Source organism: Seriola aureovittata, chromosome 18 (assembly GCF_021018895.1).
Source record: "Seriola aureovittata isolate HTS-2021-v1 ecotype China chromosome 18, ASM2101889v1, whole genome shotgun sequence".
Classification (NCBI taxonomy): Eukaryota; Metazoa; Chordata; class Actinopteri; order Carangiformes; family Carangidae; genus Seriola; species Seriola aureovittata.
This window is the reverse complement of record NC_079381.1, coordinates 5796158-5819846: the sequence shown is the minus strand read 5'-3', so window position 1 is coordinate 5819846 and position 23689 is coordinate 5796158. Positions and strand designations below refer to the sequence as shown.

Below are 23689 nucleotides of genomic sequence, written 5' to 3'. Positions count from 1 at the left end.
ATTTGTGTGGACAAACCCACGATTCCTGAGTATTCATGTAATAATGTATTAATAACTACTGAATACTCATGGGTTGGGACGTCAACATGGCAGGCATCTCAGCTGGTGTGACCCTATCATATATATACTGTGCCAGTCAAAGGTTTAGACACCCTTGCCCATTGAAGTGAATAGCAAAGTGTGTCCAAACTTTTAACTGGTACTTTATATATATATACATATACATATACAGAGACGCAGTATGCATATATGTAGAATTTAATTTAATTGCTGGTTATATTCTGAGATCCATTCTCAAAGTAATTTCTCTTTCTGTTTTCTTTTCTAAACTTATATAAACTTACTGATGACAGTAAATCATGCAGGTCACATTTTGGAGAGATAGTAATGTCCACTTTAATTTACTGAAGTTGTTACTTATTGTAGGCTATAATGAAGGCTATTTGTAGTCGAGGTTTGCAGCATTAGGAAAAAGGTTTTACATCAAACGAGGATTAACTGTTGAATTGGCTACAGCAGTGTGACTTTGAGTCCTGTTGGACAGCTGTGTCAACTCAGCGAGGGTTGGCTTCCTGGTAAACAATCGCAAAAGTTGGAAAATCACTTCTCAAGTCACATAAACATTTGCCATGTGGACATGTCTGTCTGATTTACTGTGTTTAACTCACTAAATACCCTTAAACAGTTTCTATGAATATTCATATATTACTATAACTGAAAACTCTTCCTAACTGTGCAATCACAGCACCGTTAACATCCATAGAAAATATTAATAGATAATCAAAAACACATGAGGGGGAGTGGGGCACATTTCCATGTAATTACTCTTCTATATTACCACTACTAATACTGTATTACTATTCCATAAAAGTACAGAGACCCTCTCCTCTGTGGCAGTTGTCCTTACATCGGTTCACTCCATTAATCAGTTTGCATGATGGCGGTGTCATGTGAGGTGAACGTGCTGCGGCTCATTCTTCGTTTTTGAAGGTTGTAAGAAAATAAAGCTACATAAAGACCAAAAAATCAAATTTCAGATCACATATGGGATAGAGAGAAGACGAGGGTTTCTCTTTTTTTTTTCTAGAGTTATCTTTAATAGCTGTCTAAGTTTTCATAAATAAATAAATCAATATTTCCAATCATGTTTTCAAGAAGATATGATCATATAAACCTGGTTTGGTGAATGTCCAGAGACAAAGGGAGTCTTTACCTCCTCATCTCTTCAAATGAGAAGCTATTGAAGGTTTTGATACAGGTTTGAGTGTGTTTTTAATTAAATCAACAGTAAGTATTGAGGAAAGTGCTGCGGAGACAAGGAAAAATGCAGGCCCACAGACACTGGTGCAGACTGATCAGATGTTATTTAGGGGAGGAGTTGACTTTATAAAAGTCTAGCTAACATTCTAGTTGGTTCGGACAGTCTTGTCATGATGGGGACGCTGGGGATTTTGGTTGCTGTTGTGGTGTTTCTGGAGACGGTCTCTGCGACCTCTGTAAGTGTCACACATATACAAAAATTCTTTCTGCATTTACAGACTTTCTGAAATGCACTCTTGATTAAGAAAGTATAATTCTTATTTGTAATTTTGAGTTATAAATTACTCTGATAGAAAGATAGGAAAAGAAGTTTGATTCAAACATATTCATTTTCTCCAAAACATCCCAAATGGAAACTGAGAAATCAAACCTGAATGCAACATGCCCGTCTTTTTCATTCAAAATTCTTGGTGGACTACCACATCAAGTTTTTTTTTTTTTGTCTGTTTAATTTCTGTAGCTTGGGGTGGTTTACACCGAGGGAGGGATGGTGCAGGGCGAGAACATTCGTCTTGGGTTCCGTCGCCACATGGACATCTTCAGGGGGATTCCCTTTGCTGACATCCCTGGAAGGTTTGAGAAACCAAAGCGTCACCCTGGCTGGGACGGTGGGTAGACTGATCTTTTCACCCACTGGATTTTACATTTAAACTCATATTAATAATGTTTTCTTGCTCAAAAATGTTCAGCAAAATGTTTTATTTTTGCTCATCCAGTCAATTTTGTTCATTTTTGTTTTAATGGGAGCATGTTATCTGAGTCTAATTGATATAGCCATAGAGGTTACTGAGAATCAGCTAAAGGCTTAAACTGTATGATGAAATTTGTCATGAAAACATACATAATTTTCAAAACTCTTATGCTGCTCTTACACTGTTTTTCTTTCATCAGGTGTCCTGAAGGCCACTAAGTTCAGGAAGAGATGCATTCAGGTGAACCTTCTCATGACTGACACCAGAGGAAGTGAGGACTGCCTTTACCTTAACATCTGGGTTCCTCATGGCCGCTCAGGTAAACTCTGACAGAAGCCCATAAAGTATGATCCGCAATAGATCAATACCACAACTGGATCTAATCTCTCTCTCTGTCTCTAGTGTCCACAGATCTGCCCGTCATGGTCTGGATCTATGGAGGAGGCTACCTGGCAGGAGCATCCATGGGTGCAAACTTCTTGAACAACTATCTGTACAGCGGGGAGGAGATTGCAGACAGAGGAGATGTTATTGTGGTGACTCTGGGCTATCGTGTGGGAACTCTTGGCTTCCTAAGCACTGGAGACTCTAGTTTGCCTGGTAGATGCCACTTTATTCTTCCACAGCAGCGACAGAATTGTAAAAATCCTTGTGGAAGGTGACCGGGAAAATTTTGTAAATTGTTTTATCTTGTCAGGAAATTACGGTATGTGGGACCAGCATGCTGCCATCGCCTGGGTGCACAGGAACATTCGCTCATTTGGAGGAGATCCTGACAATATGACCATCTTTGGAGAGTCTGCAGGTGGAGCTAGTGTTAGTTTCCAGGTAAGAAGCTTTGTTTCTGGACATTTAGCCTACTGTGTGCATTGAAGCAGAAACACCTGAGAGGCTGAGTGAATTATCGAAACATAGATGATAAAATGCAGAATTTGTACATATGAGTCTAACATAATTTAAAGAATGCACTAAAACATCTGATTTTCTGTCTGTCTGCCCACAGACACTCACTCCTCACAACAGAGGGCTGTTCAAGAGAGCCATCTCCCAGAGTGGAGTCGCCCTTTGCCCATGGGGTGTAAACAGGAACCCCCGCAGGTTCGCTGAGGAGGTACATCACAGCTTCTCCGAAAAGTTTGTTTCTTCCATGCAACTTTGAACCTTCTTTTTAGAAGTGTTCATTGGCATTTAAAGGTAGACATATATCTTCGGGTCTGGAAAACAATTAAGGATGATTTGAACCCTCTTCCCAGGTTGCTCTGAAGGTCAACTGCCCCACCAATGAAAATATGGTCGCCTGTTTGAAGATGACTGATCCTGCGCTCCTAACGTTGGCCGGCTCTCTCAAACTCTCCAGCTCACCCGATGGTAAGGACTACACTCTACACAAATGACAATAGACAACTTTACCCTCACACTGAAGAATATAGTACTTTTCACCATTGTTCACCACTTTTAAAAGGCCAGTGCCATGAAACACGTTATTTGTTTAAAACAGACGATTAATTGTTTGTTTCTGGCTGCTAGAGGTTAGGGTTAGCAACATGGCTATCACTATCAGACTGGTCACTGTCCAAAGCGAGAAACAACCATAAGAATCCCAGTTTGAACTAGAAACTGCAGTCTCTATGCTATGATAGAGGCATAAAACACCCTATTGTATTAATAAGTAGGAAGGTTTTGTCACTTACTCATCTAGTATATATTATGCCAACTGAAAGGAAGTTTTGAACCTCGTCAAGTCCTGGAGTTCTCTCAACAGTCAAACTGGCCATAGGGACTATCTATACAAAGCTCAACAGTAAGGAAAAAAAACCTCAAAGTTTGTCCTCGTGAAAATGTCTGGGCCTGAATTTACAACATTTACTTTATAATGATAAAAAAACACAACAAAGAAGTTGTCTATTGTCACTTAAAGAGTCTGATTTTATCCGCCTCTGTTAGACCCCCTCGTACACAATCTGGCCCTGTCTCCTGTGATCGATGGCGACTTCCTGCCTGATGAGCCTTACAACCTTTTCCACAATGCTGCTGATGTGGACTACATTGCTGGAGTCAACGACATGGATGGACACATCTTCACTGGTTTAGATGTTCCTTCAATCAACTCCCCTCTGGTGGACACCTCTATGTGAGTTCAAACCTTTTGATCAGTGTGAAATATTGACAGTTCAATCGATCTACCCAGAGCAACAAACCTTTGTGAGAACTGTGGAGCATAAACATTTATGGCGGCAGAGAAGTGTTTTATCAGGCTTAACTTTCAAACCTTCTCTTCCGAATGCAGTGACGATCTGAAGAGGCTTCTGGGATCCTACACTAAGGAGAAGGGCAAGGCTGGTTTGGACAATGCCTACTCCACATACACCTCAACCTGGGGATCAAATCCCAACAGGGAGACTATCAAGAAAACTGTGGTGGAGATTGGAACAGACTACATCTTCTTGGTTCCAACACAGGCTGCCCTCTACCTTCATGCTGCCAACGCCACGTGAGAGCAGAATCTTACAATAGAGCTATAGTTGTCAGTATACACTACCGGTCAAAAGTTTTAGAACACCACACTTTTTCCAGTTTTTTACTGAAAATGATTCAGTTTATTGTGTCATTGCACTCTGAAATGAAAGAATAGAACAAATAAGCAATTTGAGTTGAAAAAGAAATCATGGAATAAATGTTTTAGACCAAAATGTATTCTAAACTTTTGACTCATCAAGGTAGCCACCTTTGGCAGATATAACAGCTGAACACACTCGTCGCATTCTTTCTACAATAGAAATCAAATATTCTCCAGAAAGTTCTTCCCAAGTCTGTTGCAGAAGTTCCCATAAATGTGTGGCACTTGTAGATTGATTGGCTTTCACTCTTCTGTCCAGTTCATCCCAAACCAGCTTGATGGGGTTTAAGTCTGGAGACTGTGCTGGCCACTTCATGTTTTCAAGCTTACCATCTTGTTCTTTTTTCCTGAGGTGGTTTTGGCATAGCTTGGACTTGTGTTTTGGGTCATTATCTTGCTGTAGGATGAACCTCTGACCAACTAGGCGCATACCAGAGGGTATTGCATGGCGCTGCAGAATGCTGTGGTAGCCGTATTGGTTCAGGGTGCCGCCCACTCTGTACAAGTCACAGACCCTGGATCCAGCAAAACAGCCCCTGACCATCACACTTCCTCCTCCATGTTTGACAGTTGATGTGACACACTGTGGAACCATCCTCTCGCCTACTCGACGGCGCACAAAGATCCTGCGTGATGAATCGAAGATTTGAAATTTTGATTCATCAGTCCATAATACCTTCTTCCAGTCTTCAGTAGTCCAATGGCGGTGTTTCGTGGCCCAGGAGAGCCTCTTTGTCTTATTCTGACATCTTAGCAATGGCTTTCTTGCTGCAACTCGTCCTGTCAAACCTGCAGCTCGAAGTCTTCTCTTCACAGTTGAAACTGAGACTTGCTTACTATGACCACTATTGAAGCTGCAGTCCTGTGAGCCGCCTATCACGCAAGCTGTTAACTCTCAGAAACTTGTTCTCTGATTCAGTTGTGGCCTTGGGTCTGCCAGACCGCTTCCTGTCAGAGTTTACCCCAGTTTCTGAGTGCCCTTTGATGGTGAAGAAAACTGTACTCACTGACACCTTGACTTTCTTTGCAATTTCCCTGTAGGAAAAACCTACATTTTTAAGTATTATGATGGTCTGTCTCTCTTCCATTGTTAATTGCCTTTTTCTCGCCATTTTTGTAGCAACACACCACTTTCTGCAGTACAATACTGTTCACCTGATGCTCATGAGGGTCTGGTACCACAGTGTGTTCCAACACTGATTTTATGCAGACAGAGGGGGTTGTATGTAGTCAAGAAAAGTTGGAACACCTGTAGGAATTAGTAGCACCAGCTTGCAAGGCTGATTCAACCTTCATTGCTGCAGAATTATTAACCCACTTCGTGTTCCCTGAAAAAGGCCTTTTTGTATAATTCTGAAATGTACATTATTTTTCAGTTTTGGGTAACCAAACCTTTTTTTTAAACCTCTGGCTGTTCAGTACTTATTTCAAGCTATTCATTGGACTTGCATGACTTGAATTGCAATAAATAACTGGAAAAATTAGGGTGTTCTAAAACTTTTGACCGGTAGTGTATATATATAAGCCCTTTCATTCCCCACATTGCTTTAGAAGGGGAATAAATGCAGGGCACAGGGCTTTTAATTAGCTAGAAGTCTATCATTTTTAACAAACTCCTGTAATGGCCCTGGTTTGGGAATTCATAAGAGAAGATCTAATAAATTCAGATTTTAGGTTTTTTATTCATCTTTCTCTTTGTTATTGACACATCCCCATATTTTTCTTCTTTCACTAAAGAACTGGCCGTACGTACTCCTACCTGTTCTCTCAGCCCAACCGTATGGGCGGCATTGGCAGGCCCTACCCCAGCTGGATGGGAGCCGACCACGCTGATGACCTGCAATATGTGTTTGGAAAGCCTTTCGCCACACCACTGGCATACTGGCCTCGCCACCGTGATGTCTCTGGCTACATAATCGCCTACTGGACCAACTTCGCCAAAACTGGGTATAATTCTGCACAAGGCATAGAGCATTGCAGACATCAAATAAACTTCAACCAAAGACTGAAATAGAAAACAAACCTGTTTTTTGCTTATGCCCACAGAGATCCCAACAAAGGAGGGCTGCGTGTGCCTGTTACCTGGCCCAAATTCACCAGCACTGGACACCAGTACCTGGAGATCAATTCTAAGATGGACAAGAGCTATGTCAGACAGAAGATGAGAATGCGTTATGTGCATTTCTGGACCAGTGTCCTGCCCAACTTACCTGTAAACTTCTCAGAATAAAGAGCTTTTGCAATCACCTGTGCACCTGCACTTTGGACATGCAGGTCTAAAGTATCACGTCAGTATTGGTTCAGGAAAAATAAAATGGTGATGAATAAGTATTGTATTTTTTGGGGTTTTATTTATTAATGTGTTGTGCCTCTTTGAATTTACAATAAACCTGAATAGTGCCAAATATATAGAATTTGCATGTAAAGCACATGAGTTACTTTGAGCATTTTTAGGTCAGCAATGATGACAGATGGTACTGCTACTACTGTAATGTAATTTAATTTCTCAGTGGTGTGTTAACTTTATAATGCAAAATAAACAAAATCAAAACGGACAGAAAAAAATTATGATATTGATGTATTTTATTAGCTTGATTAAACTTTGCTGCCACTTTGATACCAGTCTATCTGCATTAGCTAGCATATAGTTAGCTTAATCAATGAATTCATGTTTGTATAAAATGGAAAAAAGTCCTATAATATAGGAAATTAAGACAAGGCCAAGTCAATAATTTCCACATTCAAATTAAGAGTCCATTGTTTTCCTGTGGCGGGATACAAAAGAAATTGACACGTTTCAAACAAGGGTTTTAGACGTTATTACCACTGTTAAGACACGGACACCTGCCACAGAAAAAACAGAGATGTTGTGTTTATTTAACCCAAGACAAATAATTGAAACAATCAAGAATATTAAATGAAGACTGCGACGAGCTATCTTAGGTGACAGAGCTAATGTTGGCAAGCTGCCTAGCTAAGTAAGCTAACTTATTAGCCACTATTTGTCATGCTCCCACCCTTGGTTTATTATTTCCTACTATTTCTCCTGTTGTCATAAAGAATAGGGAACTAAAGATTAGTGTAGGTTGAATAAATGGATTAGGAAAACCAGATAACAACCATACAATTTTAAAAAGTCAGCATAGTGAGACTGAGCTCTGTCTACTGACATTGCTATTACCCCTTCAAAAAGAAAACAAAGTCATATTTGTATTTGTGAATATATTGTATGCAGTTTAATATATCCTTTGCAGTGATTTAGATTGTTTGACTGCAACCAGATTACTAACCTCACCAACCACACTTCCTGAATTATGTATTAAGAAACCCATGGGTTAATTTTTTTTGTCTTGGCTTTTTTTAAATGACTAATTAGATTTTTGTAATTTTTTTCATATTGGTAGAGCTTTTTTTTTTTTTTTTTTTAAGTGCTGCGGATATAAGGTACATATATATTATATACATATATAAGGTAAGAGGCACCAAGTGTGATACATTTTTGCAAAGAACGACATTAACTACCACGTGTAACGTTTAAGCATCGCTCAACTAACTGGTTGTGGTTATAGCTTGCTGGCTACCCTGCTAATGATAGCTAATCACACCAGTTTCTAAAACACTGAATGTTACCGAAGTTTAATTTTGTGTGGCTATCCATCCCTTGGGTGGTGGACATAAAGCTAATGTTATCTTCCTAATTAAATTGACTTTGTTTGTCTTTCTTTTTAGCTGACTATTGTCTTCTCTCTGTTCTCACCTTTTTTTTCAGATGTTGATACGGTTGATAGCGGGCTCACATCTTTCAAGTAGCAGGTAAAATTTGATGTGTAAGCTGAAAGAACCGATAATAACTGATTTTAGAGTATGTGCCTCCGGAGGAATGGCAACACCTGCTTTTCAGTTACATTAAAAATAAGTGTTTGTAACATGATTTCAGAGCATCTTCCACAATTATGTTTCATCTTGGCATGAGTGACCAACTTGAAGCTTGAGAGTACAGCTATCATAACTTTTATTGTAGGCCTAGTTGTTATTGCCTTAATAAAAGTTCATATTTAGGGCTGACATTGCTGTTTTACAGAATATTTTTGTGAGTTGTGTAACTTCTGTGTTTCTGATTATACTAGAAAAGGACGATAATGTCTGGTGAAAGTTGGGGACATTTTGAGTCCTGACTGACTGACTGGAAAACGTGGAGTCATGGTAAGCAATATTTCTTTCGAGGTTTGCATCAGAAAACGACATGTACCTCTGGATGTTTCACATGATGAATGTCCAAAAACCACATGTGCCCCGAATGCTTCACATGTGAGACGTCTGAATACTATGTGTCCCTGGATGTATCACATCTGAAACATCGGAAAACCACATGACCCTGGATGTTTCAGAACATCAAGGTTTTGATTCAACTTTTTTAATAAATCAGTGCAGGGGTGACAAGTGTGTGCAAGTATTAACTTTTTCTTTAAAAGATTTTTTTTTAACTTGATTCACTACACCATAAAAGAGATCAAGCAAGTGGTGTGCATGTGGCCTTTACTCATCAGTATTTCAGTTTAAAACATAAAAAAAATGAATTAAGCTTATCAACAGAATGTGAAGAAATAACAGTTTTGATGCTATGTCAAAGAAATCTACGTATTGTGTTGCAAATATCTACTGAAGTTAGCATGCTAATGAGCTAGCCTAGCCTAGCCATCTCATAAAACCATTTTTTGATAATAGCATTTCTGATGCTCGCACACAATTCTTTTGTCTTCGCCACTATGAAAAAGAAAATTGAAGTAATCATCCCCTTTTTGTGCAGCGAAACAATCATTCATTGGTTAATTCAGGTCATGTGGACACACGAACTGATATAAATCTATCAAAAGAGTGCCAGTAATTGTGTCCAGTCCATTTGCTTCCTACTTTTGTCTGTATTTTTTATTTCACGACAAGGAAGTGTTTTTTGTTGTTGTTAAATAACTTTGGACATTTATTAAATATTGTGATTATAACAAATTGGTTCATTACCAGCCGTGACAGAGCGGCTGGTATTGATTTCACCATGTCAGCCTGTGAATGTGTGTTATCATGGTAAAATATGTCCTGTAGTGGGAACTACCGCAGAGGCGATTTTGAGTACTTTGACAGGTGTTTATGTCTGTCTGTCAACAGATTGTGTCACCAAGATAGTTTCACAACTGCAGTCACAAAACCTTACAGGCATGTTGTTTGGATCAAAATGAAGGCTGAATTTGAAGATGGTTGAGGACCGACTTATGAATCCTGAGTATTCAGGTAATAATGTAGTAATAACTATAGAGTACTCATGGATCGGAATGACAACATGTTGACAGGCGTCATGTCTGGTCTGATCCCATATGTATATGTGTGTGTGTGTGTGTGTGTGTGTGTGTGTGTGTGTGTGTGTGTGTGTGTGTGTGTGTGTGTGTAGCTCATTCTTAATTTTTGATGTGTGTAAGAAAATACAGCTACATAAAGACCAACAAATCAAATTTCTGATTACATATGTAATAGAGAGAAGACGAGGGTTCGTCTTTATCTGGAGTTATCTATAATAGTTGTCTTAGTTCACAGATAAACACAAATTTACATTTCCAGTCATGTTTTCAAGAAGATAGAATAGTTTATATAAACCTGGTTTGGTGAATGTCCTAGGACAAAGGGAGTTTATCAAATGGTTGTTTCACTTCCAATTACATTTTTGGCTCTGATAAGCCCTAACACTTTCAAGTCTGCCACTTCATCATCATGTTCAACCATCAAGGTCCAGTGAAAACTCCTCATCTCTTGAAATGAGAAGCTATAGAGATACAGGTTTGAATGTGTTTTTGAGGAAAGTGCTGTGGAGACAAGGTGGTTAAATATTGTATGTTATGTAACAGCGAAAAATGCAGGGCCACAGACACTGGTTCACACTGGTCGGATGTTTTTTAGGGGAGGAGTCCCCTTTATAAAAGTCTGGCCGACATCCAAGCTGATTCTCACAGTCAGGTCATGATGGGGAAGCTGGGAATTTTGGTTGCTGTTGCGGTGTTTCTGGAGACGGTCTCTGCGACCTCTGTAAGTGTCACACAAAAATGTACTCCTAGTGTGTCAAAAATCAGTTAAAGTATTCAGTATGTAGAAAATGCTATAATTTCTGCATCTACTGACTTTCTGAAATGCAGGTGCTACTCTTGATTAAGAAAGTAGGATTAGTATTTCTAATTTTGAGCAATAAATGTCTTTGTTAGATAAATGCTGTAGGAACAGATGTCTAGATGTTTCTGTCACTACATATTTATAAATTATTAATAGTAAAGCATTCTTTGAATTGCTATGTTACATGATTGTTTGATTCAAACAAGTGTTTTTCCAAAATTTCCCAAATGGAAACTGAGAAATCAGATCTGAATGCAACATGCCAAACACCGTAGGTGTAGTCATATTTTTTAAAAAAAGACTTTCATTCTAAATTCTTGGTGGACTACCACATCAAGTTTTTTTTTTTTTTTTTTTTGTGTCTGTTTAATTTCTGTAGCTTGGGGTGGTTTACACCGAGGGAGGGATGGTGCAGGGCGAGAACATTCGTCTTGGGTTCCGTCGCCACATGGACGTCTTCAGGGGGATTCCCTTTGCTGACATCCCTGGAAGGTTTGAGAAACCAAAGCGTCACCCTGGCTGGGACGGTGGGTAGACTGATCTTTTCACCCACTGGATTTTACATTTAAACTCATATGTTTTCTTGCTCAAGAATTCACAGTACAAAAATTATATTTTAGTGACAAGAGCCATAACAAACTTTCTCTTTTAATTTTATTGAATAAAGATTTTTAGTATGATACTCTTACACTGTGTTTCTTTCATCAGGTGTCCTGAAGGCCACTGAGTACAGGAAGAGATGCATTCAGGTGAACACTATCATGACTGACACCAGAGGAAGTGAGGACTGTCTTTACCTTAACATCTGGGTTCCTCATGGCCGCTCAGGTAAACACTGACAGAAGCCCATAAAGTACCATCTACAATAGAGCAACACCACAACTGGATCTAATCTCTCTCTCTGTCTCTAGTGTCCACAGATCTGCCCGTCATGGTCTGGATCTATGGAGGAGGCTTCCTGGCAGGAGGTTCAATGGGTGCAAACTTCTTGGACAACTATCTGTACAGCGGGCAGGAGATTGCAGACAGAGGAGATGTTATTGTGGTGACTCTGGGCTATCGTGTGGGAACTCTTGGCTTCCTAAGCACTGGAGACTCTAGCTTGCCTGGTAGATGCCACTTTATTCTTCCACAGCAGCGACAGAATTGTAAAAATCCTTGTGGAAGGTGACCGGGAAAATTTTGTAAATTGTTTTATCTTCTTGTCAGGAAATTACGGTCTGTGGGACCAGCATGCCGCCATCGCCTGGGTGCACAGGAACATTCGCTCATTTGGAGGAGATCCTGACAATATGACCATCTTTGGAGAGTCTGCAGGTGGAGCTAGTGTTAGTTTCCAGGTAAGAAGCTTTGTTTCTGGACATTTAGCCTACTGTGTGCATTGAAGCAGAAACACCTGAGAGGCTGAGTGAATTATCGAAACATAGATGATAAAATGCAGAATTTGTCCATATGAGTCTAACATAATTTAAAGAATGCACTAAAACATCTGATTTTCTGTCTGTCTGCCCACAGACACTCACTCCTCACAACAGAGGGCTGTTCAAGAGAGCCATCTCCCAGAGTGGAGTCGCCCTTTGCCCATGGGCTGTAAACAGGAACCCCCGCAAGTTCGCTGAGGAGGTACATCACAGCTTCTCCGAAAAGTTTGTTTCTTCCATGCAACTTTGAACCTTCTTTTCAGAAGTGTTCATTGGCATTTAAAGGTAGACATATATCTTCGGGTCTGGAAAACAATTAAGGATGATTTGAACCCTCTTCCCAGGTTGCTCTGAAGGTCAACTGCCCCACCAATGAAAATATGGTCGCCTGTTTGAAGATGACTGATCCTGCGCTCCTAACGTTGGCCGGCTCTCTCAAACTGTCCAGCTCACCCGATTGTAAGGGCTACACTCCATATAACCTAGTTTACATTTTCATTTTAGACATAGTGTCAACGCTTCCTAGCACAGCAGCTGGCAGTGTATCCATAGTCGAACTGGCCACAGGGACAATTAACAGGACAAAGCCCGATAGTAAAAAAAATCGACAAGGTTGGTACAAGGAAATAAGGCTGTTGCAGTCCAAACATGGCTCTCCCTGTCGAGTGAACCAATCCAAGGTTCATTCTTGTTTTTACCTCAGTTTCTGTTAGTTTAACATTCACCCAGTTACTCTGGTTGTTCCACCAACCACCATTTCAGCTTCCTGGGGAAAGCTTTAGATAGCTCAAGACAAGTCAAAACAAATGGCAGACAGAATTGCCTAGGGAAAATGAAGTTTGTAGGGAACCAATCCAAAGTCAGATAGCGTAATTATTCTATAGCCATTACACTATGCAATTAACATGTACTTCATAATGATAACTTAAAGGTGATGTGTAATGTTAGTGAAGTTAAAACAAAGAAGTTGTGTATCGTCACTTAAAAAGTCTGATTTTATCCGCCTCTGTTAGACCCCCTCGTACACAATCTGGCCCTGTCTCCTGTGATCGATGGCGACTTCTTGCCTGATGAGCCTTACAACCTTTTCCACAATGCTGCTGATGTGGACTACATTGCTGGAGTCAACGACATGGATGGACACCTCTTCACTGGTTTAGATGTTCCTTCAATCAACTCCCACCTGGTGGACACCTCTATGTGAGTTCAAACCTTTTGATCAGTGTGAAATATTGACAGTTCAATCGATCTACCCAGAGCAACAAACCTTTGTGAGAACTGTGGAGCATAAACATTTTTGGCGGCAGAGATGTGTTTTATCAGGCTTAACTTTCAAACCTTCTCTTCCGAATGCAGTGACGATCTGAAGAGGCTTCTGGGATCCTACACTAAGAAGGGCCAGGCTGGTTTGGACAATGCCTACTCCACATACACCTCAACCTGGGGATCAAATCCCAACAGGGAGACTATCAAGAAAACTGTGGTGGAGATTGGAACAGACTACATCTTCTTGGTTCCAACACAGGCTGCCCTCTACCTTCATGCTGCCAACGCCACGTGAGAGCAGAATCTTACAATAGAGCTATAGTTGTCAGTATATATATATAAGCCCTTTCATTCCCCACATTGCTTTAGAAGGGGAATAAATGCAGGGCACAGGGCTTTTAATTAGCTAGAAGTCTATCATTTTTACCAAACTCCTGTAATGGCCCTGGTTTGGGATTTCATAAGAGAAGATCTAATAAGAATTCAGATTTTAGGTTTGTTATTCATCTTTCTCTTTGTTATTGACACATCCTCATATTTTTCTTCTTTCACTAAAGAACTGGCCGTACGTACTCCTACCTGTTCTCTCAGCCCAACCGTATGGGCGGCATTGGCAGGCCCTACCCCAGCTGGATGGGAGCCGACCACGCTGATGACCTGCAATATGTGTTTGGAAAGCCTTTCGCCACACCACTGGGATACTGGCCTCGCCACCGTGATGTCTCTGGCTACATGATCGCCTACTGGACCAACTTCGCCAAAACTGGGTATAATTCTGCACAAGGCATAGAGCATTGCAGACATCAAATAAACTTCAACCAAAGACTGAAATAGAAAACAAAACCTGTTTTTTGCTTATGCCCACAGAGATCCCAACAAAGGAGGGCTGCATGTGCCCACTACCTGGCCTAAATTCACCAGCACTGGACACCAGTACCTGGAGATCAATTCTAAGATGGACAAGAACTATGTCAGACAGAAGATGAGAATGCGTTATGTGCATTTCTGGACCAGTGTCCTGCCCAACTTACCTGTAAACTTCTCAGAATAAAGAGCTTTTGCAATCACCTGTGCACCTGCACTTTGGATGTGCAGGTCTAAAGTATCACTTCAGTATGATGAATAAAAATTATATATTTTTTGGTTTTATTAAAAATGTGTCGTGCCTCATTGAATTTACAATTAACCTTAGTAGTGCTTAATATGTATAGCACATGAGTTACTTTGATTGAGTATTTTTAGGTCAGCAATGACAGATACTACTGCTATAACAATATAATATTTTGGTATTGAGCTTATTCAATGTATTAAATGTATCAGTGGTGTGTTAACTTCATAATATAAAATAAACAAAATCAAAACACAGTAAAGAAATTATGATATTGATGTATTTTATTAGCTTGATAAGACTTTCCTGCCACTTTCTTACCAGTCCATCTACATTAGCTAGCATATAGTTAGCTTAATCAATTAATTAATGTTTGTATAAAATGGAAAAGGGTGCTGTAATATATGAAATTAGGACAAAGCCAAGTCAATAATTTCCACATTCAAGTTAAGAGTCCATTGTTTTCCTGTGTCGGGATACAAAAGAAATTGACACGTTTCAAACAAGGCTTTTAGAAGTTATTACCACTGCTAAAACACAAATGTTTGCCCCAGAAACAACCGAAATGTTTTTGTTTATTTAACCCAAGACAAATAATTGAAACAATCAAGAATATTAAATGAAGACTGTGACGAGCTAGCTTAGGTGACAGGGCTAAATAAGATAACTTATTACTTATTAGGAACTAAAGATTAGTTTAGGTTAAATAAATGGATTAAGAAAACCATATAACATAACAACCATACAATTTTAAAAAGTCTGCATAGTGAAACTGAACTCTGTCTACTGACAGTGCTAAGCTAACCTCTTCAAAAAGAAAACAAGCTTATGTTTGTATTTGTGAATATACTGTATATACAGCATTATAGCCTATTTAGTGTCGAAAACCCAGAAAACATGCAGCCAAACTCAAACTTTGTGATAAGTACAATATGAACTTAGTACCTCCCCTACGTTTCCCGTCTATCTTTGGATTACTACAATGAGAGGCAATGGAATTATTATTATCACACAATTAAAGTTCTATTTACAACCACGAAAAGCAAGCAGGCTAAGAATCCAAACCAAGTGATATGTTCTGTCCGTCTGTCTATCAAGCTCCTCCGCTCCATAGAAGCACTTTCACAGCATGGTACCTACACGCAACAAACAGCGCTCTCCATGGTTCTGAAACAACTTCTAGCTTTAGTCACGTGTCGGCCAATAATTTTCTTGTTTTTTCAATTTTGTTGTTAATACATAAAGTTTCGACAGAGGTAGCACAAAACTACAGACTCGAAATCTGTCTTTTTTTTATAGAGGCAATAAGCAAGTATTTTAGTTTAAAGAAAAAAGTTAATTCCCACACAAATGCCTCACATCTGCATTGATTTATTAAAAAGGCCAAACTATCAGTCACTAGGACCTTCTAAACATACCTTGTACTTGTTTCTTTAAACTAAAATACTTTCATAGTGCCTCTTTAAAGGGGAGAGAGGGATGTCAATCATTCAGTCACATCTCAGATGACAACTGAAGCATGTGTCATTTTTTAACATTTTTCTTTCAAAGATTTTCTGGGGGAAATTGAGGAGGGACCAAAGAGTGTATTTAATTGTTTCTTATTATAATGGTGGACTCCCCAACTTTCTGGTAATCTGCCGCCCCCTAAGAATTTGACTGTTGGCCAATTCTTACACATTGCTTATTTAATCAGATTATTATCAATTATTTAAGCATCTAAAATAGGCAATCAAGCAATTTATGAGTGACTTCAATGGAAAATAAAAGAATGACAGATCAGATAACATTAGATATTACACTAAATTTATTTACAGATTTTGATAGTGACAAAGGAGGCGCTGCAATCAAATCCTGTAGGATGCAACACAAATTACAGTGTTATCTTTAGGGTTTCTCGTATGAACAAAACACTGAAGCTCAAATACATTTTACAATAACAGCAGCACAGGAGTTATTTTGGAGGTTTAATCTTATCTTAAACCGTGTGTTATTTGCTAATCTGAGAATTACACCACCTGTTTCTGTAAGTCAATAACAGCAGGGCTTCAATACCAACTTTCCAAGGACCGCTGGGCTTCCTCTCTTCCATGTTTTTATGTGTCATGTATATGTGTATGTATTTATGTGTTATGTGTAAAGATGTATACATCTACAGAGTATGTTCTGTGTTTGCCATATTTTACAGTAGTATTTAGTAATTTAGATAAGATTAGAAAAATACTCAGATACTTGACTTTACACCGTGCTGTTTCCCATCATAGGTCATAGGTCATAGGTTTAGATGTCAAACCATGGTCAGTCAGGCAACAGGGTGGCAAGGTTGTATAACATGAGGAAACAGCTATGTTTACCATTAATTCTCTCATAGGGAGGATTTTGTGTATATAAGGCCCTCAACAGGCACTGGTTTCTGGACAGCCATGGAGAAACTGAAGATTTTGTTGGGTGTCATTTTGTCCCTGGGAACAGCCTCAGCAGCATCTGTAAGTCTGTAAGAATTTGAACTGATAAGAAATTGCAAATATGTGAATCAAAAGCATGACAGTTGTTAAAATGGTGTTCGCTTTCACTTGTAATGAGTTGAATTCATCCCTGTGGACTTCATGTGACTTCAAACTATTTATGGAAATTTAACAGCTGCATATACATTTTAACTTGTAATGTTGTTAAATAAATAGTCAGAACACTATAAATAATACGTTGACAGAGTCTGCCCTTCATTATAAAATATGGACCTTCTACTCTGTAATGTTAATATCTTTTTAAAAATGTCTTCATTTACTATGTTATTTACTTTATTTTTAAAATAGGCACCATGGTTTAAAACTGTCACTGAAGGTAAAAGCTGTTTTTTGACTGTGTCTCCAGCTGGGTGTGGTGCAGACAGAAGGTGGCAGCGTTCAGGGACGAAATATCCCCCTCAGTCTGTTCCGCTCTGTGGATGTTTTCAAAGGAATCCCCTTCGCTGCCAAACCTGGAACCTTTGAGAAACCCAAACCTCACCCTGGCTGGGACGGTGCGTTGAAACAGGGCTGAACATTTGAATATGTATGTATGGCCCATATGGAAGCTTAGAAATCCCACTTACACTGCAACATTGCCCCTTTAACGCTGAGAACAAATGATCAGTTTTCTTTTCCTCCCCAGGCATACTGAAGGCAACAAAGTTTGCCAGTAGATGTCTCCAGACCAACATGCTCCAGACTTCAACTTTTGGTAGTGAAGATTGCCTGTACCTCAACATCTGGGTTCCTCATGGCCGACATGGTACCTTTTCTTTGGGTTTTTCTATATTAATGTTAGAAATGTTGAAATAGAAGATGAGGTTGCTTGGAATTTTTTTTTTTTTTTAAATGCCTCTTTTGTTCTCCCTAAGTGTCATCAAACCTCCCAGTGATGATTTGGTTTTATGGAGGAGGCTTCATGGTCGGTGGCTCTATGGGACCAAATTTTCTAAACAACTATCTGTACAGCGGTCAGGAAATTGCAGACAGGGGCGATGTTATTGTGGTGTCAGTGGGATACCGTGTGGGAACGCTGGGCTTCCTCAGTACAGGAGACTCTGGCTTACCTGGTAAGTACAATTAATGGGAATTGAACTGAAACATACGATATCCTGTGTGTTACTTTATATTAATTTTGTTACTGGAATCAAGAGAAGTAGTAGTTAAAACCAGTCTTGATGCTTGTGTGTCAGCAGACTTGTTGACTGTGTTATTGTTCATTTCACTCAAAATGTCACACCATGACAGGGAACTACGGTCTGTGGGACCAGCATGCTGCCATCGCCTGGGTGCACAGGAACATCCGCTCATTTGGAGGAGACCCTGACAACATCACCCTCTTTGGAGAGTCTGCAGGTGGAGCTAGTGTTAGCTTTCAGGTGAGAGGCTTTAGACAAAAACACATGACACCACTTTCTAATAAAGGATAAGGGTTTGTAAATTGCAACTAATGGTTCATGTAATCTAGGTAAATGGCAAATAAACATAACTACAAATAATTTTAATACTGTATGTATTTATTCCTATGCAGACCCTCTCCCCCCACAACAAAGGGCTGTTCAAGAGAGCCATCTCCCAAAGTGGTGTTGCCTTCTGCCCCTGGGCTTTCAACAGGAACCCACGCAAGGTTATAGAGGAGGTAGGTCATTGTCAGATGTCATGGAGATGGATAATGTTTTTTTGGGGGGCCTTTTTATGCCTTTATTGTAGATGCAGTGAGAGAAAGACAGGAAAGTTGGGGAGAAAGAGAGAGAGGGGATGACATGCAGCAAAGGGTGAAAGGTTGGATTCAAACCCAGGCCACTGCGATTAGGACTAAGCCTTAATGGTACTTGCTCTACCAGGTGAGCCACCAAGGTGCCCCAAGAAATCCTAATTCTAGATATTTGTATCGTGGAGATACAAACTAACAAAATAATTCTTACGTCCAACACTGATATTCATTATTGGAATTCTGACTCTGAATAACAAAATGTCTGATGACATATTTTATTGTTACTATGTTACACACTTTGTCAATTGAGTTGCATATTGAAATCCAGTGAATTTTTTTACAAACAACTTTGTAGCCTTATTGTAGGTTTGTTAACTTGCTAATGATGACATTGTGACCTGTGTGTAAAAGGTCAACCAATTAGTCCAGAGTCCAGACAAATCATTCATTTCATTGGTATTTACATGAAATATATCAGTGCTTTACTGAGTAGGAATTGGCCTTTACTAAATTGTGTGTGAAATAGCTAATTGTTATCAGTGTATCAACTGTTGACAATATTGTTGGCTTTGGCAAAACCTGAAAGTATTTTGCCATAAGTTACATTGTGATTCTAGGCAGCTTGCAATACTTAGGAAATGAGAAAATAAGTAGCTCTAAGAAAAATTTTTCTGCTTTTAAACTGTTTCTGGCCTGTGACTGAAACGATTCTGACACTGAAGGTTGGAATCAAAAAGGTATTTACCTAGCTGAGGCAAGGTAGCTGAGGCAAATCCCACTGGCCTGAATGCAGTGAGAAGAGATCTTGCTAGCCTACTTTAAAACATGGCTTGATTACATACCATGTGCTCAGGTTGCTGTAAATGTTGGCTGCCCTACTGATGACAGGATGGTGGCCTGCCTGAAATCAACTGATGCTGAGACTCTCACCATGGCTTTTCCCCGCATCCAACAAGGCTCCCCAGACTGTGAGCATTATCACCAAACATTGACAAATCATCTTACAAACTGGAAATAGTCTTCGTGCCATTTCGTCATAATGCTGCAATCTAACAAACTAAATTTTAGTTTTACCAACAAAAAAATAACAAATTAAAAAGAGATATGATGCCTATTTATTATATCTGTTTCAATCTATTTCAGACCCTGGTGTGAATCAACTGAGTCTGACTCCTGTTGCCGATGGAGACTTCCTCCCTGATCAGCCAGCCAACTTGTACCACAATGCTGCTGACATAGACTACCTCGCTGGGGTTAATGACATGGATGGACACCTCTTCACTTCACAGGACATTCCCTCCTTTAAGAACAAGACTAAAGAGATTCCTGTGTAAGGCAGATTTGTCCTCAGAGGGGAGGCATTTTGTTGTGTGCAATCCTATAACTTTGAAATTTAAACTATGAACGCAACAAAGAAAATGTGGAAGTCTGCAGATTCCTTTCACTAATGGAGCTCTTTACCTTATTATCTCTGTAGAGAAGATGTAAAGCGGCTTCTTGCTGCCTATACCAAGGAGATGGGGCAGGCTGGTTTCGAGGTTGCATTTGCTGAGTATTCATCCACCTGGGGGTCAAAACCCAGCCAGGACACCATCAAGAGAACTGCTGTGGACATAGGGACTGATTACATCTTCCTAGTTCCCATTCAGACCGCCATTTACCTGCATGCTGCTAATGCCAGGTGAGCCTAACTGCTTGATTCTCCTCCCTAAAAACATATTTTAGCTGCTGTAGTAACTGTTAAAGTTTAAATTATTATTTCAAATTAAAGATTTACCATTTGGACTGAACCTCTAGTCCCACATTAGAATGAATGACATGTTTGATCTTTAACAGGTCTGGCCGTACCTACTCCTACATGTTGTCTGAGCCCAGTTTAATGGCTGGACCAGACAAACCCTACCATGACTGGGTGGGCGCTGACCACGCTGATGACCTGCAGTTCGTGTTCGGCAAACCCTTCACCACGCCGAAGGCTTATGGAGACAGACACAGAGACCTGTCTGGCTATATGATTGCATACTGGACTAACTTTGCCAGAACTGGGTAAAACACACACTATGCAAACATGTGCAATATTGCAAAAAGAGCTACAAAATGTTACTACAAAGCTAATGAATACTTTCACAAGTATGTCTTCCACTTTTTATTTTCACAGAGACCCCAACAGAGGAAACCTGAAGGTGCCTGTGGCCTGGCCTGAATTTACCAGTGCTGGAGAACAGTTCCTGGACATCAATGCGAAGATGAATGAGAGCTCCATTGGACAGGAATTGAGGTCCCGTTTTGTTCGCCTTTGGCTCAGCATCCTTCCCAGCCTTCCATGGTATCATGCCACAAATGCTCAGTGATGCATTTTTAGTTTAAATAAGACACCAATGATACTAATAGAAAAGTGTGTACAATAAACCTTGTGGGTGAAAAAACAGTTGGTGGCTTTTTATATGGTTCAACCGGACTACCTTCGAAAGTGGTAACCTTTAACACTGTCGGCAGTGGATGTTTAATGGAAAATAGAGTCTGAATAAAACCTGTTTGTGGGTGTCATAATGAATAAACATCAGCTGAAGACCTTTTAAACATAATGTGGACCTCAGCCCTCAATCCGACGTCACAAAAATACTTTCTAAATAAGACACTGTATGTAGTACAAAATGATTGAAAAGTCACTTGATACACAACCAAGAATCAAGTAAAAGCAAAACCCAACCATCAAAAGCTTAGTTGAATGCACAGATTTTGAGCAAGCGAACCAGCTAACTGTCTCTCCTCTCCTGAACAGCGACTGTCCAATCATAGCAGAGCAACAAAGGCATAGCGTAGCATACCTGTCAAACATTGAATTTTCCTCATGCTGAAGCAGCGATGGTGGGGCTCTAGTAAAGAACAATAAACAAAAACAAGGGCAAAATTCCAAGGAATAGATTTCAGTGGGTTTGCAGCTCTAACATTAGCATGACCAGCTAACTAGCTTACTGTCTTCAGCGGCAGCTTAGCTTTGTTTTCAAGTTACAATATCATTAGCTGATTATATTATGCTTGAGTGGATACAGGTTACTTTTGGAAAAACACAGTCATTAGCTATATTACCACACTGTGTGAAAGCAAGTCTCTGTTCAAAATGCTTCCCATTCTCCTGTTTCTTTCCCATTGGCCTTCATGGGTGGAGTTAGTTCTTAGGTTAGGTTAAGTTTAAGATCCCAATGGAGTTGTGGGCTGTTTGGGTTGAGGATGGTCACAAAAGGTGACTGGTTGGGTCAAGGGGTTATGTTATTTTTTTTTATTTGTAGGAGCTCAAAGCACTGCAACTTAAGAAAACACATGCAAATAGACAAAACACAAGCAAATTCACAAAACATCTTCATCAATTTGACAACACACCTGTGCTGCAAATACTCACAAAATAACCAAATACAAACATGCAGCAAATACACACAACACAACCAAATCAACCAAATATTTGTGTATTTGGTTGTGTTGTATTTTCAGGGTAAGGAAAGAGAAACGTCTTCAGTAAACCTGAGTAATAGATCGTTGGTGTAAGATGACTGTGGCTCCAAAATAAGTATGTAGCACCAACCTACTGACAGTTTGTTATTCACACTCATAGGATTCTGGTCCAAAATAAAAAACTTAAACTAAACTCGACCTGGGATACCATGTGGGACGTCCGGGCTTCCTGAGCACTGGAGACTCCAGTTTGCCCAGTAGCCAGTTTATTTCTTTACATGAGCAACACTGAAGATGATGCCCAGCTAGACTGACTTTTGTGACTGTTTCCTAAGCTGCTTTGTTTCTTTTGACAGGAAACTGCGGTCTGTGGGACCAGCATGAGGCTATAGCCTGGGTGTGCATGAAATATCCGCTTATTTGGAGAAGATCCTCACAATGTCACCATCTTTGAAAAGGGTGCAGGAAGGGCAAGTGTCAGCTCCCAGGGGAGAGGACTCTGCTCTGCCAGGGTGATTGGCCCACAGTCTTCAGCTCTGACCCCTCACAGACTAAAAGATGTGACCTGTGCCATCAAAGGCCTGATGACATTAGCATTTCAAAGTGATTCATTTCACCTGAACTAACTATCTGTGAGTCCTCGGAAACATCTAAAGCTTTGATACAGATGGCAGATGTCACCAAACTCACCTTAACACTAATGAATGTGTAAATGAAATTTCATACATGCCATCACATTCCCGATGAGATAAGTGAAAACACCTGTGTGGGTGTACCATGGGTGTTCATAAAAATGTATCATGTGTAAATTTGATTTTAGAACGAGGCAATATCCTAAAATATCTTTTTCTGTTTGCGTGTGTTCCCATAAAAGACCCCACAACAAAGGGCTGCTCGAGATAGCCATATCCTGGAGTTTGGTCGCCCTCCGCCCCTGGACTGTCAACATGAACCCCCCTTAAGTTCACCTGAGAGGTACAAAACAGCCTCTGTAATACGCCTGGCTTTTTTGTTGGTTTTATAGATCTTTTAGCACTCCCTGATAAAATAATGAGCTGGAATTTAAAGGTGGACAAAATCAGAGCTGGGAATTTCGAGAAGATTTCAGTCCTTTTCTTCTCTTGCCTTAAAGGTCAACTGCACTACTGATCACAATATGGGCGCCTGTTTGAAAAGGACTCATCTTTTGGCACTAACCATGGTCATTAAGCTTAAGCTGTCCTCAGGCAATAAGTGCCATGTAACATGAATGACTGACAACAATGGAGACCTGGCCTACATTCACCAGCTCTGGACATCATTTCCAGCAGATCAAGTCAAGATGAACAAGAGTTATGTTTGATATAAGCCTTATGTGTATTTCTGGACCAGCGTCCTGCCAAGCCTACCCACAAACATCTCAGAATAAAGAGCTGGTGCAATCACCTGTGCACCTGCAGTGTGG

The 23689-nt window shown here is 39.9% G+C and overlaps 3 protein-coding genes across 5 annotated transcripts; all 3 read left to right on the top strand.

Annotated features, from left to right (window-relative positions):
• Positions 1 to 1430: 1430 nt before the first annotated feature.
• Positions 1431 to 6957, top strand: LOC130186628 (bile salt-activated lipase-like). The gene is made up of 11 exons (XM_056403846.1): positions 1431 to 1496; positions 1781 to 1928; positions 2212 to 2331; positions 2415 to 2612; positions 2710 to 2840; positions 3016 to 3123; positions 3266 to 3380; positions 3957 to 4143; positions 4300 to 4503; positions 6367 to 6576; positions 6676 to 6957. Exons 1-11 carry the CDS (start codon positions 1431 to 1433, stop codon positions 6857 to 6859), a joined length of 1671 nt encoding a protein of 556 aa, XP_056259821.1. The 3' UTR covers positions 6860 to 6957.
• A 3666-nt stretch (positions 6958 to 10623) lies between these two features.
• Positions 10624 to 14805, top strand: LOC130186640 (bile salt-activated lipase-like). Its single transcript, XM_056403865.1, has 11 exons — positions 10624 to 10698; positions 11159 to 11306; positions 11488 to 11607; positions 11691 to 11888; positions 11989 to 12119; positions 12295 to 12402; positions 12545 to 12659; positions 13214 to 13400; positions 13557 to 13757; positions 14024 to 14233; positions 14334 to 14805. The coding sequence occupies exons 1-11, from the start codon at positions 10633 to 10635 to the stop codon at positions 14515 to 14517; spliced, it is 1668 nt and encodes a 555-aa protein (XP_056259840.1). The 5' UTR covers positions 10624 to 10632; the 3' UTR covers positions 14518 to 14805.
• Positions 14806 to 16994: 2189 nt separating this feature from the next.
• LOC130186681 (bile salt-activated lipase-like) lies at positions 16995 to 23653 on the top strand. 3 transcript variants are annotated; one of them, XM_056403937.1, is made up of 12 exons: positions 16998 to 17060; positions 17446 to 17593; positions 17725 to 17844; positions 17954 to 18151; positions 18330 to 18460; positions 18613 to 18720; positions 19649 to 19763; positions 19939 to 20125; positions 20273 to 20476; positions 20632 to 20841; positions 20954 to 21083; positions 23594 to 23653. In XM_056403937.1, exons 1-12 carry the CDS (start codon positions 16998 to 17000, stop codon positions 23651 to 23653), a joined length of 1674 nt encoding a protein of 557 aa, XP_056259912.1. The 3 variants fall into 3 exon arrangements, with proteins under 3 accessions (XP_056259913.1, XP_056259912.1, XP_056259911.1); XM_056403938.1 differs by lacking the exon at positions 23594 to 23653 and having other exon boundaries at positions 16995 to 17060; positions 20954 to 21163; XM_056403936.1 differs by lacking the exon at positions 23594 to 23653 and having other exon boundaries at positions 19649 to 19729; positions 19896 to 20125; positions 20954 to 21163.
• Positions 23654 to 23689: the final 36 nt, after the last annotated feature.

Bases quoted from the DNA above. Each gene is read 5' to 3' on its own strand.
- LOC130186628 (XM_056403846.1), top strand. From the start codon at position 1,431: ATGATGGGGACGCTGGGGATTTTGGTTGCTGTTGTGGTGTTTCTGGAG. The intron at 1,497-1,780 runs GTAAGTGTCACA...TAATTTCTGTAG, and splicing joins AGACGGTCTCTGCGACCTCT to CTTGGGGTGGTTTACACCGA. The intron at 4,144-4,299 runs GTGAGTTCAAAC...TTCCGAATGCAG, and splicing joins CCTCTGGTGGACACCTCTAT to TGACGATCTGAAGAGGCTTC.
- LOC130186640 (XM_056403865.1), top strand. From the start codon at position 10,633: ATGATGGGGAAGCTGGGAATTTTGGTTGCTGTTGCGGTGTTTCTGGAG. The intron at 11,889-11,988 runs GTAGATGCCACT...TCTTCTTGTCAG, and splicing joins TGGAGACTCTAGCTTGCCTG to GAAATTACGGTCTGTGGGAC. The intron at 12,120-12,294 runs GTAAGAAGCTTT...GTCTGCCCACAG, and splicing joins GAGCTAGTGTTAGTTTCCAG to ACACTCACTCCTCACAACAG.
- LOC130186681 (XM_056403936.1), top strand. From the start codon at position 16,998: ATGGAGAAACTGAAGATTTTGTTGGGTGTCATTTTGTCCCTGGGAACA. The intron at 18,721-19,648 runs GTAGGTCATTGT...CCATGTGCTCAG, and splicing joins CACGCAAGGTTATAGAGGAG to GTTGCTGTAAATGTTGGCTG. The intron at 20,477-20,631 runs GTGAGCCTAACT...GATCTTTAACAG, and splicing joins CTGCATGCTGCTAATGCCAG to GTCTGGCCGTACCTACTCCT.